The 20,715-nt window shown below is 40.5% G+C and overlaps 1 protein-coding gene and 1 non-coding gene across 5 annotated transcripts in view; one reads left to right on the forward strand and one right to left on the reverse strand.

Annotated features, from left to right (window-relative positions):
* The window catches only part of YIPF6 (Yip1 domain family member 6), a 78,490-nt gene that overhangs the window by 25,989 nt on the left and 31,786 nt on the right, over positions 1 to 20,715 (forward strand). For 2 of the 4 annotated variants that reach the window (XM_005593815.5, XM_005593814.5), the window contains exon 7: positions 9,864 to 15,159. The exons of 1 other annotated variant lie outside the window; for it this stretch is intronic. In XM_005593815.5, the coding sequence (XP_005593872.1) occupies positions 9,864 to 9,982 (119 nt within the window). In that variant the 3' untranslated portion in view covers positions 9,983 to 15,159. Of the gene's footprint in view, positions 1 to 8,556; positions 8,736 to 9,863; positions 15,160 to 20,715 lie in introns of those variants that run through there. One more of the 4 variants, XM_065538442.2, reaches the window with a different exon arrangement.
* LOC123571445 (U6 spliceosomal RNA) lies at positions 17,384 to 17,490 on the reverse strand. Its single transcript, XR_006695608.2, has one exon. It is a non-coding gene; the product is annotated as a U6 spliceosomal RNA (small nuclear RNA).

A 20,715-nucleotide genomic window follows, 5' to 3' on the forward strand; every position in this document is an offset into this window, starting at 1 on the left:
TTACATAGGTATACATGTGCCATGGTGGTTTGCTGCACCCATCAACCCATCATCTACATTTGGTATTTCTCCTAATGCTACCCCTCCCCTAGCCCCCCAACCCCCAACAGGCCCTGGTGTGTGACGTACCCCTCCCTGTGTCTATGTGTTCTCATTGTTCAACCCCCACTTATGAATGAGAACATGTGGTATTTGGTTTTCTGTTCATGTGGTAGTTGGCTGAGAATGATGGTTTCCAGCTTCATACATGTCCCTGCAAAGGACATGAACTTATCCTTTTATATGGGTGCATAGTATTCCATGGTGTACATGTGCCATATTTTCTTTATCCAGTCTATCATTCATGGGCATTTGGGTTGGTTCCAAGTCTTTGCTATTGTGAACAGTACAGCAATAAACGTAGGTGTGCATGTGTCTGTATAGTATCACCCAGTAATGGGATTACTGGGTCAAATGGTATTTCTGGTTCTAGATCCTTGAGGAATCGCCACACTGTCTTCCACAATGCTTGAACTAATTTACAGTCCCACTAACAGTGTAAAAATGTTCCTATTTCTTCACATCCTCTCCAGCATCTGTTGTTTCCTGAGTTTTTAATGATTGCCATTCTAACTGTCGTGAGATGGCATCTCATTGTGGTTTTGATTTGCATTTCTCTGATGACCAGTGATGATGAGCTTTCATGTTTGTTGACCACATAAATGTCTTCTTTTGAGAAGTATCTGTTCATATCCTTTGCCCACTTTTTGATGGGGTTGTTTGATTTTTGTCTTGTAAATTTGTTTAAGTTCTTTGTAGGTTCTGGATATTAGCCCTTTGTCAGATGGGTAGATTGCAAAAATTTTCTCCCATTCTGTAGGTTGCCTGTTCACTCTGTTAATAGTTTCTTTTGCTGTGCAGAAGCTCTTTAGTTTAATTAGACCCCATTTGTCAATTTTGGCTTTTGTTGCCGTTGCTTTTGGTGTTTTAGTCATGAAGTCTTTGCCTATGCTTGTGTCCTGAATGGTACTATCTAGGTTTTCTTGTAGGGTTTTTATGGTTTTAGGTTTTACATTTAAGTCTTTTATCCATCTTGAGTTAATTTTTGTATAAGGTATAAGGAAAGGGTCCAGTTTCAGTTTTCTGCATATGGCTAGCCAGTTTTTCCAGCACCATTTATTAAATAGGGAATCCTTTCCCCATTGCTTGTTTTTATCAGGCTTGTCAAAGATCAGATGGTTTTGCATGGGCGGCATTATTTCTGATGTCTCTGTTCTGTTCCATTGGTCTATATATCTGTTTTGGTACCAGTACTATGCTGTTTTGGTTACTACAGCCTTGTAGTATAGTTGGAGGTCAGATAGAGTGATGCCTCCAGCTTTGTTCTTTTTGCTTAGGATTGTCTTGGCTATATGGGCGCTTTTTTGGTTCCATATGAAATTTAAAGTAGTTTTTTCTACTTCTATGAAGAAAGTCAATGGTAGCTTGACAGGGATAGGATTGAAACTGTAAACTACTTTGGGCAGTATGGCCATTTTCATGATATTGATTATTCCTATCTATGAACAAGGAAAGTTTTTCCATTTGTTTCTGCTCTGATCTTAGTTATTTCTTGTCTTCTGCTAGTTTTTGAATGTGTTTGCTCTTGCTTCTCTAGTTCTTTTAATTGTGATGTTAGGGTGTCAGTTTTAGATCTTTCTCGCTTTGTCCTATGGGCATTTAGTACTATAAATTTCCCTCTAAACACTGCTTTAGCTGTGTCCCAGAGAGTCTGGTATGTTGTGTCTTTATTCTCATTCATTTCAAAAAACTTGTTTATTTCTGCCTTAACTTCGTTGTTTACCCAGTAGTCATTCAAGAGCAGGTCATTCAATGTCCATGTAGTTGTGTGGTTTTGAGTGAGTTTCTTAATCCTGAGTTCTAATTTGATTGCACTGTGGTTTGAGAGACTATGATTTCCATTCTTTTCATTCTGTTGTTATGATTTCCATTCTTTTGCATTTGTTGAGTATTTTACTTCCAATTATGTGGTCAATTTTAGAATAAGTGTGATGTGGTGCTGAGAAAAATGTATATTCTGTTGGTTTGGGGTGGAGAGATTGTTGATTTGGGATGCATATTGGGTTGATTTGGGGTGTGTATTGTTGATTTGGGGTAGAGATTCTGTTGATTTGGGATAGATGCATGTTAGGTCCATTTGGTCCAGGGCTGAGTTCAAGTCCTGAATATCCTTGTTAATTTTCTGTCTTGTTGATCTGTCTAATATTGACAGTGCGTTGTTAAAGTCTCCCACTATTATTATGTGGGAGTATAAGTCTCTTTGTAGGTCTGGTTTTTTTTTTTGTTATTGTTTTTGTTTTTAATGTTAATTTTATTTATTTTTGTTTTGTTTTTTATTGTACTTTAAGTTCTAGGGTACATAGGGTACATGTGCACAACGTGCAAGTTTGTTACATATGTATACATGTGCCATGTTGGTGTGCTGCATCCATTAACTCATCATTTACGTTAGGTATATCTCCTAATGCTATCCCTCCCCCTTTCCCCCACCTCACAACAGGCTCCAGTGTATGATGTTCCCCTTCCTGTGTCCAAGTGTTCTCATTGTTCAGTTCCCACCTATGAGTGAGAACATGTGGTGTTTGGTTTTTTGTCCTTGTGATAGTTTGCTGAGAATGATGGTTTCCAGCTTCATCCATGTCCCTACAAAGGGACTTTTGTAGGGCTCACCCTTTTTTATGGCTGCAAAGTATTCCATGGTGTATATGTGCCACATTTTCTTCATCCAGTCTATCATTGATGGACATTTGGGTTGGTTCCAAGTCTTGGCTATTGTGAATAGTGCCACAATAAACATACGTGTGCATGTGTCTTTATAGCAGCATGATTTATAATCCTTTGGGTATATACCCAGTAATGGGATGGCTAGGTCAAATGGTATTTCTAGTTCTAGATCCTGGAGGGATCGCCACACTGTCTTCCACAATGGTTGAACTAGTTTGCAGTCCCACCAACAGTGTAAAAGCTTTCCTATTTCTCCACATCCTCTCCAGCATCTGTTGTTTCCTGACTTTTTAATGATTGCCATTCTAATTGGTGTGAGATGGTATCTCATTATGGTTTTCATTTGCATTTCTCTGATGGCCAGTGATGATGAGCAGTTTTTCAAGTGTCTCTTGGCTGCAAAATGTCTTATTTTGAGAAGTGTGTTCATATCGTTAGCCCACTTTTTGATGGGGTGTTTTTTCCTTGTAAATTTGTTTGAGTTCTTTGTAGATTCTGGATATTAGCCCTTTGTCAGATGAGTAGATTGCAAACATTTTCTCCCATTCTGCTCACTGTGATGGTAGTTTCTTTTGCTGTGCAGAAGCTCTTTAGTTTAATTAGATCCCATTTGTCAATTTTGGCTTTTGTTGCCATTGCTTTTGGTGTTTTAGACATGAAGTCCTTACCCATGCCTATGTCCTGAATGGTATTGTCTAGGTTTTCTTCTAGGGTTTTTATGGATTTAGGTCTAACATTTAAGTCTTTAATCCATCTTGAATTAATTTTTGTATAACGTATGAGGAAGGGATCCAGTTTCAGCTTTCTCCATATGGCTAGCCAGTTTTCCCAGCACCCTTTATTAAATAGGGAATCCTTTCCCCATTTCTTGTTTCTGTCAGGTTTGTCAAAGATCAGATGGTTGGAGATGTGTGATATTATTTCTGAGGGCTCTGTTCTGTGCCATTGGTCTATAGCTCTGTTTTGGTACCAGTACCATGCTGTTTTGTTTACTGTAGCATTGTAGTATAGTTTGAAGTCAGGTCGTGTGATGCCTCCAGCTTTGTTCTTTTGGCTTAGGATTGTCTTGGCAATGCGGGCTCTTTTTTGGTTCCATATGAACTTTAGAGTGTTTTTTTCCAATTCTGTAAAGAAAATCATTGGTAGCTTGATGGGGATGGCATTGAATCTGTAAATTACCTTGGGCAGTATGGCCATTTTCACGATACTGATTCTTCCTATCCATGAGCATGGAATGTTCTTCTATTTGTTTGTGTCCTCTTTCATTTCGTTGAGCAGTGGTTTGTAGTTCTCCTTGAAGAGATTCTTAACATCCCTTGTAAGTTGGATTCCTAGGTATTTTATTCTCTTTGTGAGCAGTTGTGAATGGGAGTTCACTCATGATTTGGCTCTCTGTTTGTCTGTTATTGGTGTATAGGAATGCTTGTGATTTTTGCACATTGATTTTGTATCCTGAGACTTTGCTGAAGTTGCTTATCAGCTTAAGGAGATTTTGGACTGAGACAATGGTGTTTTCTAAATATACAATCATGTCATCTGCAAACAGGGACAATTTGACTTCTTCTTTTCCTAATTGAATACCCTTTATTTCTTTCTCCTGCCTGATTGCCCTTGTCAGACCTTCCAACACTATGTTGAATAGGAATGGTGAGAGAGGGCATCCTTGTCTTGTGCCAGTTTTCAAAGCGAATGCTTCCAGTTTTTGGCCATTCAGTATGATATTGACTGTGGATTTGTCATAAATAGCTCTTATTATTTTGAGATATGTTCCATCAATACCTAGTTTATTGAGAGTTTTTAGCATGAAGGGCTGTTGCATTTTGTTGAAGGTCTTTTCTGCATCTATTGAGATAATCGTGGTTTTTGTCTTTGGTTCTGTTTATATGCTGGATTGTGTATATTGATTTGCATATGTTGAACCAGCCTTGCATCCCAGAGATGAAGCCTACTTGATCATGATAGATAAACTTTTTGATGTGCTGCTGGATTTGGTTTGCCAGTATTTTATTGAGGATTTTGGCATCTATGTTCATCAGGGATATTGGTCTAAAATTCTCTTTTTTTGTTGTCTCTCTGCCAGGCTTTGGTATCAGGATGATGCTGGCCTCATAAAATGAGTTAGGGAGGATTCCCTCTTTTTCTATTGATTGGAATAGTTTCAGAAGGAATGGTACCAGCTCCTCCTTGTACCTCTGGTAGAATTCGGCTGTGAATCCATCCGGTCCTGGTCTTTTTTTGATTGGTAGGCTACTAATTATTGCCTCAATTTCAGAACCTGTTACTGGTCTATTCAGGGATTTGATGTCTTCCTGGTTTAGTCTTGGGAGGGAGTATGTGTCCAGGAATTTATCCATTTCTTCTAGATTTTCTAGTTTATTTGTGTAGAGGTGTTTATAGTATTCTCTGATGGTAGTTTGTAGTTCTGTGGGGTCGGTGGTGATATCCCTTTTATCAGTTTTTATTGTGTCTATTTGATTCTTCTCTCTTTTCTTCTTTATTAGTCTTGCTATCAGTCTATCAATTCTGTTGATCTTTTCAAAAAACCAGCTCCTGGATTCATTGATTTTTTGAAGGTTTTTTTTGTGTCTCTGTCTCCTTCAGTTCTGCTCTGATCTTAGTTATTTCTTGCCTTCTGCTAGCTTTTGAATGTGTTTGCTCTTGCTTCTCTAGTTCTTTTAATTGTGATGTTAGGGTGTCAATTTTAGATCTTTCCTGCTTTCTCTTGTGGGCATTTAGTGCTATAAATTTCCCTCTACACACTGCTTTAAATGTGTCCCAGAGATTCTGGTATGTTGTGTCTTTGTTCTCATTGGTTTCAAAGAACATCTTTATTTCTGCCTTCATTTTGTTATGTACCTAGTAGTCATTCAGGAGCAGGTTTTTCAGTTTCCAAGTAGTTGATCGGTTTTGAGTGAGTTTCTTAATTGAGTTCTAGTTTGATTGCACTGTGGTCTGAGAGACAGTTTGTTATAATTTCTGCTCTTTTACATTTGCTGAGGAGTGCTTTACTTCCAACTATGTGGTCAATTTTGGAATAAGTGTGATGTGGTTCTGAGAAGAATGTATATTCTGTTGATTTGGGGTGGAGAGTTCTGTAGATGTCTATTAGGTCCGCTTGCTGAAGAGCTGAGTTCAATTCCTGGATATCCTTGTTTACTTTCTGTCTCATTGATCTGTCTAATGTTGACAGTGGGATGTTAAAGTCTCCTGTTATTATTGTGTGGTGCCTACGTCTCTTTGTAGGTCTCTAAGGACTTGCATTATTAATCTGGGTGCTCCTGTATTGGGTGCATATATATTTAGCATAGTTAGCTCTTCTTGTTGAATTGATCCCTTTACCATTATGTAATAGCCTTCTTTGTTTCTTTTGATCTTTGATGGTTTAAAGTCTGTTTTATCAGAGACTAGTATTACAACCCCTCCTTTTTTTTTTTTTTTTTTGGCTTTCCATTTGTTTGATAAATATTCCTCCATTGCTTTATTTTGAGCCTATATGTGTCTTTGCCTGTGATATGGATCTCCTGAATACAGCACATGGATGGGTCTTGACTCTTTATCCAATTTGCCAGTCTGTGTCTTTTAATTGGGGCATTTAGCCCATTTACATTTAAGGTTAATATTGTTATGTGTGAATTTGATCCTGTCATTATGATGCTACCTGGTTATTTTGCCCATTAGTTGATGCCGTTTCTTCGTAGTGTCAATAGTCTTTACAATTTGATATGTTTTTGCAGTGACTGATACCGGTTTTTCCTTCCCATGTTTAGTGCTTCCTTTAGGAGCTCTTGTAAGGCAGGCCTGGTGGTGGCAAAATCTCTAAGCATTTGCTTGTCTGTAAAGGATTATATTTGTCCTTCACTTATGAAGCTTAGTTTTGCTGGATATGAAATTCTGGGTTGAAAATTCTTTTCTTTAAGAATATTGAATATTGGCCCCCACTCTCTTCTTATAGGGTTTCTGCTGAAAGATCCGCTGTTAGTCTGATGGACTTCCCTTTGTGAGTAACCTGACCTTTCTCTCTGGCTGCCCTTAACATTTTTTCCTTCACTTCAACCTTGCTGAATGTGACAATTATGTGTCTTGGGGTTGCTCTTCTTGAGGAGTATCTTTGTGGTGTTCTCTGCGTTTCCTGAATTTGAATGTTGGCCTGCCTTGCTAGGTTGGGGAAGTTCTCCTGGATAATATCCTGAAGAGTGTTTTCCAAGTTGGCTACATTCTCCCCATCACTTTCAGGTACACCAATCAAAGGTAGGTTTGGTCTTTTCACATAGTCCCATATTTCTTGGAGGCTTTGTTCATTCTTCTTCATTCTTTTTTCTCTAATCTTGTCTTCCCGCTTTATTTCATTGAGTTGATCTTCAATATCTGATGTTTTTTCTTCTGCCTGATTGATTCAGTTATTGACACTTGCGTATGCTTCACATAGTTCTCGTGCTGTGTTTTTGAGCTCCATCAGGTCATTTATGTTCTCTAAATGGTTATTCTAGTTAGCAATTTCTGTAATGTTTTTTCAAGGTTCTTAGCTTCCTTGCATTGCGTTAGAACATGCTCCTTTAGCTCAGAGGAGTTTGTTATTACCCACCTTCTGAAGTCTACTTCTGTCAGTTTGTCAAACTCATTCTCCATCCAGTTTTGTTCCCTTGCTGGCAAGGAGTTGTGATCCTTTGGAGGAGAAGAGACATTCTGGTTTTTGGAATTTTCGGCCTTTTTGTGTTGGTTTTTCCTCATCATCGTGGATTTATCTACCTTTGATCTTTGATGTTGGTGACCTTCGGGTGAGGTTTCTGTGTGGACATCCTTTTTTTTTGATGTTGATGCTATTCCTTTCTGTTTGTTTGTTTTCCTTCTAACAGTCAGGCCCCTCTGCTGCAGGTCTGCTTGAGTTTACTGGAGGTCCACTCCAGACCCTGTTTGCCTGGGTATCACCAGCAGAGGCTGCAGAACAGCCAAGATTGCTGCCTGCTCCTTCCTCTGGAAGCTTCGTCCCAGAGGGGCACCTGCCAGATGCCAGCCAGAGCTCTCCTCTGTGAGGTTTTTGTGGACCCCTGCTGGGAGGTGTCTCCCAGTCAGGAGGCATGTGGGTCAGGGACCCACTTGAGGAAGCAGTCTGTCCTTTAGCAGAGTTCAAGCACTGTGCTAGGAGATCCACTGCTCTCTTCAGAGCTGGCAGGCAGGAATGTTTAAGTCGCTGAAGCTGTGCTTACAGTTGCCCCATCGCCCAGGTGCTCTGTCCCAGGAAGATGGGAGTTTTATCTATAAGCCCCTGACTGGGGCTGCTGCCTTTCTTTCAGAGATGCTCTGTCCCAGGAAGATGGAAGTTTTATCTATAAGCCCCTGATTGGGGCTGCTGCCTTTCTTTCAGAGATGCCCTGCCCAGAGAGGAGGAATCTAGAAAGGCAGTCTGGCTACAGCAGCTTCGCTGAACTGTGGTGGGCTCCGGCCAGTTCGAACTTCCCTGTGGCTTTCTTTACACTGTGAGGGGAAAATCGCCTACTCAAGCCTCAGTAATGGTGGTCGCCCCTCCTCCCACCAAGCTCTAGGGTCCTAGGTCCACTTCAGACTGCTGTGCTGGCAGTGAGAATTTCAAGCCAGTGGATCTTAGCTTGCTGGGCTCTGTGGGGGTGAGATCCGTTGAGCTAGACCACTTGGCTCCCTGGCTGCAACTCCCTTTCCAAGGGAGTGAATGCTTCTCTCTCACTGGTGTTCCAGATGCCACTAGGGTATGAAAAGAAACTCCTGCAGCTAGCTTGGTGTCTGCCCAAATGGCCGCCCAGTTTTGTGCTTGAAATCTAGGGCCCTGGTGGCGTCGGCACCCGAGGGAGTCTCCTGGTGTGCGGGTTGTGAAGACAGTGATGAAAGTATAGTATCTGGGCTGAAATGCACCGTTCCTCATGGCACAGTCCCTCATGGCTTCCCTTGGCTAGGGTAAGGAGTTCCCCGACCCCTTGTGCTTCCCGGGTGAGGCAACGCCCCACCCTGCTTCAGCTCACCCTCCATGGGCTGCACCCACTGTCTAACCAGTCCCAGTGAGATGAGCCGGGTACCTCTGTTGGAAATGCACAAATCACCGCCTTCTGCATTTATCTCACTGGGAGCTGCAGACCAGAGCTGTTCCTATTTGGTCATCTTGCCAGCCACCTCCTATTGTTTTTTTTTTTTTTTTTTTTTTTAAAGAGATGGGGTTTCACTCTGTCATTCAGTCTGGAGTGGAGTGGTACAACCGTAACATACTGCAGCCTTGAACTCCTGGCTTCAATCAGTTCTCCCACCTCAGCCTCCCGAGTAGCTGAGATTACAGGCATAAGCCATAGCACCCAGTGAGATCAATGATTCTTTATTTTGTTTTTTTGTTTTGTTTTGTGTTTTGAGACTGGACCTTGCTCTGTCACCCAGGCTGGAGTGCAGTGGCACCATCTTGGCTCACTGCAACCTCCGCCTCTCGAGTTCAAGCAATTCTTCTGCCTCAGCCTCCCGAGTAGCTGGGATTATGGGTGCCCGCCACCACACCTGGCAAATTTTTGTATTTTTATTAGAGATGGGGTTTCACCATGTTGGCTAAGCTGGTCTCGAACTCCTGACCTTTGGTGATCCACCTGCCTTGGCCTCCCAAAGTGCTGGAATTACAGGCATGAGCCACTGCACCTGGTCAGAAGGGTGATGCTTGATTAGTAAAATGATGAGTAGGTTTTTCTTAGATGGACAAGAGAAGGATGGCATTTAAAACAGCTGATAATTTCAGAAGAACAGTTAGCTCAAAAAGCACAGCAGCACGAGGCCATTTATCATAGGAGCAAATAACCTTACACATCTTTGTAAGCCTTTTCAGTATAGTTCAATAACTTTTCCAGAAAAGGGTAAAAAACTCCTTTTAGAAAGATTTCCATCCAAAATGGTTTAGTACTTGAAATAAAAAGCCCTTGGCTCTCTGAAAAACTGTGTTGCAGAATGCCTTTATCTCTGAGGATCACCAGTATACTAAACTTTTAGTGTAATTCTGTGTTCCAAATGATGCCAAGCTCATGAATGTTTAGTAAATGTTAGTAGTTGTGACAATATTACTGTATTAAACATTCCTTTTTGTTTTGTCTTGTTTTGTTTAGCCTCCACAGCTTTCCTTGCTGATAGCCAGCCTCCAAACCGCAGAGCCCTAGCTGTTTATCCTGTTTTCCTGTTTTACTTTGTCATCAGTTGGATGATTCTCACCTTTACTCCTCAGTAAATCAGGAATGGGAAATTAAAAACCAGTGAATTGAAAGCACATCTGAAAGATGCAAGTCACCATGGAGCTTTGTCTCTGGCCCTATTTTGTCTAATTTTGGAGGTATTTGGTAACTGAGTAGGTGAGAAGATTAAAAGGGAGCCATACAGCAGTGTCACCACTTATGTGAGGAACTGATGTTTGAAAGGCTGTTCTTTTCTCTCTTGATGTCATTTCTTTAAAAATACATGTGCATACTACACACAGTATATAATGCCTCCTTAAGGCATCATGGAGTCACCGTGGTCCATTTGAGTGACAACTAGTGACTTGGGAAGCACATGGATACATCTTACAAGTTGAATAGAGTTGATAACTATTTTCAGTTTTGAGAATACCAGTTCAGGTGCAGCTCTTAAACACATTGCCTTATGACTATTAGAATATGCCTCTCTTTTCGTAAATAAAAATAAATGGTCTATATCCATTTTCTTTTATTTCTCTCTCTTAAGCTTAAAAAGGCAATGAGAGAGGCTAGGAGGGGGTTCATACATGGAGAATGAGAAAACATGCATTAACCAATATTCAGATTTTGATCAGAGGAAATTCTCCACTTGTTGCTAAAAGAAAAAAACAGCAAAGGGCCTCTAAAGAATCAGCCTCTTTGGTCCGTTTGTGCAGTCACCTTTTTGCCATGTTGAACAGCATCTAGGTTGGCACTCTAGTCTTCATCTTGCGCCTTAGCTTTGAATATGCAGTCTAAAATGTTAGTAGTCAACATGTAATTTTCCTTTGACTGAAATTGTGAATGTTCCAATGCTGGAACTTATCCAAAAAGAAGACCTCAGAAACTGAGATTGGTAGATCTCTAGTGCATATTATCATGTGGGCACCTTCTCTTAGGGTGGAATGAGGCAGTTTGGATGCAGTATAGTTAAAAGGAGCTCTTTAATATTCTCTGTAGTCTGGCCTCTTAACTAGAAAGTAAAGCTAAATCAGAAGTCTGCATTTAACCATGTGAACAGGGAGGGATTTAGTGTTCTGATGGCTGATTAATAGGACAGCTAGATACTTAGAGCATGACGTGGGATGGGATGAGTTTACAGCTGCTGCCTTTTCATAGTGGGCTTAGCAGTTTTCTCATTAGATGTGTTTTTTGGGTTGGGGAATAGCAATTTTTTGGTCTTGATTTTAGACTTTATCAAGCTAATTAGCTCCCCTTTAGACAAGTACATTTTGCATGTGTGTACCTACTTGTACGCTCAGATATTTATGCACACAGGTGTGAACGTTTTTCAGGGAGCAGAGCATCTGGGACAGGCTGATTCTGATCTAAACAGGGCTCCTTTAAGGCAATATGAACTGTTGCCTTCTCTAAATTGCACATTGAGGAACTCTAATAGACAAAGATTAGGTGTCAGGCAGAAAACACTCATTGTAAATATACTATTAGTTGATAAACATAGGACTTTCTTATTCCCCAATTTTTCTTTATCATATAATTTAAATATTTATTCATTTTGTATTTAAAGACTACCTACACATAGATATATTATTCCAAAATCCTATTTTCTCCATCCCCACATTAACCAAGTGAACACAGGGCCAAATGGGTTCTTGGAATGATAACAACAAAGCATTGCAAAGTGGGTCCCCTTGGTTCCAGCCTTGTCCAGAGTTTTTGCTTATATATTTCTATTCATTACAGTTTACCTTTTAAATTGTAAAATAAACCTTTGTGTGGACAGAGCCAATGTTTCAATCTTGAATTAGTAAAGAAAATACTTTGGAACTGATCCTCATTTTGAAATTGGTTCTAAATTATTATCCATTTCCAATGTCTGAAATTCTCTTACTTCCTGCTAAAACTCTCTCTGCCCAAGTTGTTTTGTAATCTGTCTCAATGACTGTAATGTAAAATTAAAGAAGTAACCATGCTTCTCAAGGGGGAATTTAAAGTGTTTATTGAATTTTACTCGGGCTAATTGTTTGGTTAGAAATTCCTAAGGCCACAACTTTGGGGGTGTTCGTGTAGATGTACGTGGTGGGTGGGTTATACATATCGGGACTTAAGACAGCTTGTTCTAGGTATTGATCTTTGCTCTTGGGTGACTTAGGGAATTATTTTACTTGATTTAACCCTTTTTCTGTTTGCCCTGAGAATACTCGCCAGTGGCGCTTGTAGTTGTAGCATTTACCCCAAGATAACTTTGCCACAAAATATTTCGCTTTTATTATTTTCACATCATTCTGGTACATTGACTTTGCAAACAAAAGACATTGTTCTATTTATAGCATTCTTTTTTTTTTTAATAGCGGTATTTCTATTTACAAAATATAGTAATTCTTGATCACTGAAAATGTCAAATCCTAGAAAACGTAGCATGCCTATACATGATGTTTACATCATTCTCGAACAGTTGTTGGCTGAAGATTCATTTGATGAATCCACTTTTCTTGAAATAGACAGTTCTGATGTTCTGTTTGGAAATAACTCAGTTTTTATATTTTTTTCACTTTGAAACTCAGATTTGCTTCAGCCTCAAAAAGCATGTTTATGTAAATTAGCGCTGGCAGTTTTTTTTTTTCTAAACAAGAAAAGGGTTAAATGAAGGTTGATAAAATGGATGTTCAATTGTCTTTCTGAAAGTGAGTGGCTTGAAGGGATGAATAAACGTTTTCTTAATATATTCAAAAAAGTACATTGCTTTCTGTGATGGAAGTTAAGACCTAAATGTCTGCAAGTTGTAACCCTCAACACAGCTTTTCCTGATTTGCTGCAAAGGCACATAGCTGATTATAGAAGTGAAGACAGCAAGGACAGGGGACTCCAACAAAGGAAACCCTGTTGCAGGAATTGGGAATTTTCATGCTTCAGATGAAATTCAGGCATGTGAGCATCACTGCAGAATGTGGCGCATCATTGCCATCATGAGTAATCACTTGCTGCTCCTACTTCTGAGACCAAGACTCTGTTGTCATATTCTTTAGCAATAGGACGGGTAAAGACTGGATTTAATAGCTGTTCAGAGTATAAAAACTCAATTGATGCCAACATATTTGAATGTGTGGTATAGTCTTAAAAGTCAACCGTTAATCATTTAGTCTTTTGCCTCTGAAGAGATTTATTACATGAGTTGATTTTGATCTTTTCATTGTGGTGGGGTTTTCCTGTTGTTGGGCAAGGTGAGGTCACAGGACATGGGACTAGTAAGCATTTTACTGTTTACTATATTTGTCTTTTTATAAACAGTATCTCCCAAAATGTGATTAGAAGGCTAGCAAGCCTGTATTTAGACATTTAATTGTGTACTTTATATAATGTAACTACTAACAGTATGTGGACTGCCTGTTCATTCCTGGAGACAAAAATGAAAATCCGTCAGTTCAAGTTCTTGGGTAACATCAAGTCATTAGAATTTATCTAAAGCTTGTCATGATTTGATAAGATATCCATTGCATGCAGCTGTTTTAGCGCAGTGCAAAACACTGAAATTGTGATTCTTAGACTGTTTCTGAGACATTTGGATGGAAATAAATGTATAAATGTTAATTGATGTATATAAATTAGAAACACTTTTCTAGATTCTGTAGGCTTTTATTAAAAATAGAGAATTTCTTGGGGTTTACTTAGGCCACAGAATGGCCAAATAATAATAATGACAATGATATTACTACTAATAATAGCTAACCTTTATTTGGCACTTACTGTGTGCCGGGCACTATTCTATTTTTTTAAGAATTTTTAAAATAACAGCTTTATTGAGATACACTTTACCATGAAATTCACTTTTTGTTTTTTTTATTTTTATTTTTGTGAGACAAGGACTCACCCAGTCACCCAGGCTGGAGTGCAGTGGAGCAATCATGGCACATTGTAGCCTCGACCTCCCTGGGCTCAAGCAATCCTCCCACCTCAGTGCCCCGAGTAGTTGGTACTACAGGCATGAGTCACTACACCTAATTGGCTAATTTTTGTAGTTTTTGTAGAGATAGGGTTTTGCCATGTTGCCCAGGCTGGTCTTGAATTCCTGGACTCAGGCAATCTGCCTGCTTTGGCCTCCCAAAACACTGGGATTACAGGCGTGAGCCACCATGCCTGGCTGAAATTCACCTTTTAAGATGTACAATTCAGTGTTTTTTAGTATATTCACACACAAAATTGCATAACTATCACTACCATCTAATTTTAGATCATTTCGTAACTTCGCCAAGAAACCCCAGGTCTGTCGACAGTCAGTTCCATTCTCCCTTCATCCCAGCTCCTGGCAATCACCAATCTGCTTTCTGTCTCTATTGATTTGGCCAGACACTATTCTTCCGTGCTTCCCATGCATCTCCTGTAATCCCAGTGCTACAATTCTCATTTTTTGTGGAAAATTGAGGCACTGAGAAGTTAAGTAAATTGTCCACGGTCACACAGTAATTTGATTTACAACAGTAATAACACATTAGATGAGAACATAGTAGGACACAATTTTGAATTCCATTTTTATGTACCTGAAATGAATATACCCCTCCCCCAAGGTATTTTCCCTATTGTTAGCCTTTGTACCCTAGAACTGACTGGATGTAGATAACATTTGTTTTCGGAGTAATGGAACACTGTATCAGCAGCATCTGAGAACATAAGAACAGTTGGACATTGGAAGGAGTTAGGTTTGTTCCCCTCATCCCTCCTTGAACCTCTTTTCTCTCCCGCTTCCACGACCACCACACACATATACCCCTTTTTCTCAGTCTTAAGAATCAATTTCTGCCTCTTTTTAATTCTCCCAGAGGGATGGTTAATGCATCACAGTTTAACTTGTCTATTCAGGTATTAATAGTCAAGGGATGCATCTGGTTGCTTATAGTACCAGTTATATTCCTAGGACCTTAGAGAACGGTAGTGTGAGAATAGAATGCCTTTCTATTTGGGTTAAACTACGTGGGAGGAAAAAGTAACAGAGTAAAGGCTTTGCCTTAATGAAGTCAAGTGTTCTGCCTGGTGGGAAGTGGCCACGCGCTGGGCTGCGCTGCCCTTGTTTACTCTGTTCTCTCAGAGCCTTTGTACTTTGCCATCACTGCTGGTAATTTCTTGGTCCTTTTCGATACTCCATTTTAATCTTGATTTTTTTTCTATAAATAATAAATCTATGAAAAATCTGTAAAAAGATTTGTGACTATTAAATGTGCAAATAAAAACACTGGAAAAAGAATTTGTGTATGCCTATTCTTGTACTGAAGGCACAGAGATTTGCTACATCTTTTTTCAGATATATTGCCATCTGACAATATTGAATGCTTTGTAAATTGGGCAGGGAGCAAGTAAGAAAGGGAAGTCACATTGAGCAAATGCTGTATACCATGCCAGGCACTTTATTAGTTGCTTTACAAACAGGATCTCCTCTGATGACAGCAGCCTTTTGAGATCAGAGGCGTTATCCTTAAAGTTGGATCTGGCTGGGTTTCGAGGCTCACACCTGTAATCCCAGTGCTTTGGGAGCCTGAGGAGGCAGGACCTCTTGAGCCTAGGGGTTCAAGACCAGCCTGGGCAACATAGGGAGACTCTGTTTCTTTAAAAAAACAAAAAAACAAAAATTAGCCAGACTCGGTGGTGTGTTCCTGTAGTCCCAGCTACTCGGGAGGCTGAGGCGGGAAGATTGCTTGAGCTCAGGAGTTGGAGGATGCTGTCAGGTACGATGGTGCCACTCCAGCCTGGGTGGCAGGCTGAGACCCTGTGTCAAGATAGATAAATAAAAATTTAAAACAGTTGAGAGATCTGGGACTCAGGTTAAATTGCCCAGAGTCACATAGTGAATGGTACAACCAGAATTCAAACACAGGTTTTATGACTGCAAAGCCTGTTTTTTTGTTGTTGTTGTTGTTTATTTTTTGGATTTTTTTTTTTTTGAGGGGGGAGGGTTTTCTATATTGGTTCTTTGCTAAATTAAAACCATACCTACCCACTTAAATGAAGCTAAGCTATGCCAAGCAGGCAATTTAGGCGCTTGGTAAGAAAAACTGGGTTTTCAGCTTCCTGCTGGGGACTATACCTGTTCCCGCTCTTGACTTATAAACTACTTGGATAAACAAAATTCCGCATTGCCCTACACACATAATAGTTGAAAAATGTCATGGCTTTTATTTTTGGTACCAAATAAAATAGCAGAGTGATCAGTAAAAGCAAGAAGTCTGTGAAGTATTGAGAGAATTTGTATCATCCAAGAGTAGAAGAGGAAGGGCATTCCCAATGGTAGAGAACACTTACGAGCAAAGATAAGAGGGAACAAGCAGGGCTGTCTGTACAGCTGTTCACGTGCACATGTGAGAGTGTGGCACCTTGTTCTGTACATAATCACAATGCATCGTGACACTTCATTTTCCTAGCTGCCTTTATTTTATGTCACTGCGAAGTAGATAAAGCTGATTATCTTATAGCTAAAGAAATAGGCTCAGAGAAGTATGTCCTGGGTTACAAAGTCAGTCTCAAGGATGCAATTGGTTGTTCCTCATGTTAATACAATCTTTCATTTTCTAATGAAAATGCAAAAGTTGAAGTGAATTCAACTGAATTGGGAAATGGAAGAAATTAGTTGGCTAAGATGAGACCAAATTATTGAGAGTAGGTATTGAAAACCAGGGAATTGTGAAGTTAGGTCTTACTGTGGTGGGAAATAGGGTGACTTCAAGGGGAATAGCTTGATGAAAGTGACCTCAAAGGAATAAATGGGGACATAGTGGGAAATTGGATTGGGAGGAGGGTAGAGGGAAGAAAAGAGTGTGAATATATTTCTAAGCTGTAAGTCTGAAGTCAGGAAGAATGGTGGGCTAACAGTTGTGGAGGCACTGACTTTGGCTGTCACAGTGGTGATATTCTACAAACCATTGAAAATTGGCGCCTGGAGGGTAGTATTATAGAAGTCATTGCTATAAATGTAAATTTGAGCTTACAGATGTGATGAATATTGAGAGAACACTGTCCAGGCACAGTCTTGATGACAACCACAGTGCTGGGTGATAGGCTTATGAAAAGGAGCCAGAAAGATGAGGAGGAGGAAGTTACGAAGCTAACACTTACCTGCCATGGATTTTCACATTGCTGTCTTCATCTAACACTAACCCTGTGAGATCATTCCCTCCATTTTTCAGAAGAAGAAGAAGTTTGGATTAAATACCTTGCCCACAGTAAGTGGCAGAGGTGGAATGTGAACATAGGTCTGTATGAACTCCAAAGCCTTGGTGCTTTCTGCTCTGCTGTCACCACCATGCCCGATTAATTTTTGTATTTTTTGTAGAGATGGGGTTTCGCCATGTTGCCCTTGCCAGTCTTGAACTCCTGAGCTCAAGCAATCCACCCACCTCAGCCTCCCAAAGTGCTGGGATTACAGGCGTGAGACACCATACAGCCAAATATTTTATTTATTTATTTATTTAAATAAAAACATGGAAGTGTTGACGAATGTGTTTGTCATCCTTCTGCAGGGGCCATGCTAATGTTCTCCCCATTGTTCCGATTTTAGTATATATGCTGCATAAGTAAGCACTCCAAAAGTGTTGATAGGTAGGAGATGGAGGCTCCTAGTCTTTGTTCCTTATTTGTAGATTCAGATCAGGCACAGAACATTAGAGATTAAAAGAACGTGAGCGATAATTGGTTCACTTTGCTTATTTTACCAATGAAAAACTGAGGCTCAGAGAGGGAAAGTCATTTAGTCAACGTTGTTGGAAGGAACCAGACTAAAACTTAGTTTTTTCATTTCTGGTTTGCTGCTCTTTCTACTACGTGAGAGTACAGTAGCTAAAAGGATGATAACCTAATGCAGGTTAAACAAACAAACAAAACACAAATTCACAATTCTTTTTTTTTTTTTTGAGATGGAGTCTTGCTCTGTCGCCCAGGCTGGCGTGCAGTGGCGTGATCTCATCGCAACCTCTGCCTCCCGGGTTCAAGTTCTTCTCCTGCCTCAGCCTCCCCAGTTGCTGGGATTACAGGCGTGAGCCACCACGCCCAGCCCACAACTTTTTTTTTTCATCAGTGGATATGTGCATATTTAACAGTGAAAAAGGAAGGAGCTCATGAGAAAAAGTGATATGCTCTAAGGAAAAGAGTTTGTTGAAGGAGCAACACCCTAAAGAAGGTGAAAAGGGCTGGAATTCGGAATATAGTTGGTAGATTTAGCTTTAGAGAAAGGAGAGAAACCTCTTGTGAGGTGGAAGAGAAGAATAAGTGGCTAGAGGCATGGATGATGAAGTGTTCACACATTCAATAAGTTATTGAACATTCTACTACTACACTAGATAGGATTCAAAAATGGCTAAGACGCTGGTCTCTGCTATCAGTACTAGCTGTCAATAGGATGCAGCTTTGATAGTTCCAACTACATGGCATGGTGAGAAGGAAGGAGTAATCAAGCCAAAGAAAGAATGGGAAATTCATGGGCAATAATGGTAGCCATGGCCCTGGGTAATATGTTGAATGGTTGGAGCAGGCAGGAGTGGAAGAAAGATTGAAAATTGAGATCAGGAACTCAGCTAATGTAGTCCAGGCAGACATCCAGAATCCAAGGAGAAATACAATCCAGGGTAGTGGGGCTGGTGCTATAGCTTCAGAACCAAGAGTGGGAATGTGTTCCCTTCCAGCTATCATCCAGATGCCAACCTGCTCTCATCCAAACTTCTCGAAAAAGTTTGTCTACATTCATGTTCACTTATCAACCAAATGCAGTCTGGCTTCATGCCCATGTCATGAACATTCTCAGAGAGTGGCTGCTCTCACTAAAATTGCTAAGTCCTTACCTTACTCTACTGCACTGATGCTGTTGTTAACTCCTATTCCTCCTGGAAACATTTTTCTTTCTTGTCTTCCATGACAGCTAACTCTCTTGATTGTCAAAATAGTCTATTTCTTCTTAAAGAACCCTCTTCTTCCACCTGCCCCTTGAAACTGAGTGTTTTCTCTGCCTTCTGCTCTTTTCAATCTACAAATTCTCCCTAGATATCAAAATTCACTCTCATAATTTCAACTACCATTCAAACTATTCAAACTATTGTTGTTGTTGTTGTTTTTCCCAGCATGCATTTTCATTTTCTTTCTAGTTCCTTTGGAGAATTCCTCCCTTACTAGACTGACCTAGACTGAGCCATGTTACCTCCTTTCCTTGATCACAGTGATTAAGTAATGAATACTTAAGCCAAGTTGGGCCAATCAAAGGCCTTTCTAGGTTTTTTCTGCTAGACCTAAGAAGCCAGACTGTCTTCCTTTTGTATTATGACTTGTAAAGATGCAAGCCTGGGGTGGTCAGTGGCCAACTTTTTCATCACAATAGCAGAAGAGAATAAGTGTATCACAAGAAGAGAAGCTGGCACTGAGGGAAGCTTCATGAGGTTTGAGCCTGAGTCCACCTGTGCCTGAAGGCAGTGAACTCCATCCTCAGATGGATCAGCCAGTAAATCAGCTTGAGGAGTTCTGATAACTCCGGAATCTCCAGTTTATGACTCTGACATATGATTTCTAGAATGATACAGAAGTAATTGCTGGACAGTCACTTGAATGTCCCATTACTTTTTAAACTCATCACGTCTCAACTAGACTGGGCAGGTCCCCCAAACCCTGCTCCTCCTATGTTCGTTATTTTGGAGAACCACTACTATACCTAGTTACCCAAGTCAGTAATCTGAGAATTGCTCTTAACTCCCCCTCCAGTTTCTTATATCCATTCAGTCACCAATCCTGCTAGTTTTACCCAATAAACATTTCTCAACTCCATATCTTACTCCCTGTCCCCACTGCCACGGTTTGGTTCAGGTTCTTATCTTCTCTTTTTTGGCCTGTAGAAACAACTAGCTAAGTAATCTGCTTCCATGTTGACCTGCTCAAATCCATTTCTCATACTGTTGTCAGAGTGACATACTTTAAGTGTATATTTGACCCTATCTCTCTTCAGTTTAAATTGCCCTACTGTCTTCGTGTCCAGAGTTGGTTCCTTCCAGTGGGTTTGTGGTCTCGCTGACTTCAAGAATGAAGCTGCAGACGTTCTCGCTGAGTATTACAGCTCTTAAAGGTGGCACGGACCCAAACAGTGAGCAGCAGCAAGATTTACTGTGAAGAGCAAAAGAACAAAGTTTCCACAGCATGGAAGGGGACCTGAACAGGTTGCCACTGCTGGCTGGGGTGGCCAGCTTTTATTCCCTTATTTGTCCCTGCCCATGTCTTGCTGATTGGTCCATTTTACAGAGTGCTGATTGGTCCATTTTACAAACCTCTAGCTAGCTACGGAGTGCTGATTGGTGCGTTTTTACAGCACTGATTAGTGCATTTTACAAACCTCTAGCTAGCTACAGAGTGCCGATTGGTGCGTTTTTACAGAGCACTGATTGGTGCATTTTACAAACCTCTTGTAAGACAGAAAAGTTCTCCAAGTCCCCACTCAACCCAGGAAGTCCAGCTGGCTTCACCTCTCACCTTCACATCTTCTTTGGGACAAAACTGAAGCCTCTTATGCCATTGATTGCAAGACCTTCTGTCATCTGGCCCTAGCTTTCCTCTCTTCCAGCCTTGAATTCTGTACTCCAGCAACAAGGAACTACTTGTTCCCAAGTGCTTGCTGTGCTACTTCTCACCTCCCTGCTGTCCCTCTGAAGTGCCCTCCACACCCCACTTTTCCTGTAAAAGTCATCCGGGCCTCACCTCATCCAGCAGTCCAATTGCTCTCCTCCCTTTTCACCTCCTCTGCTATTTCACCTGGCTTAGGTATTCTCTTCTGTGCCAT

This window comes from Macaca fascicularis, chromosome X, assembly GCF_037993035.2.
Source record: "Macaca fascicularis isolate 582-1 chromosome X, T2T-MFA8v1.1".
Lineage (NCBI taxonomy): Eukaryota > Metazoa > Chordata > Mammalia > Primates > Cercopithecidae > Macaca > Macaca fascicularis.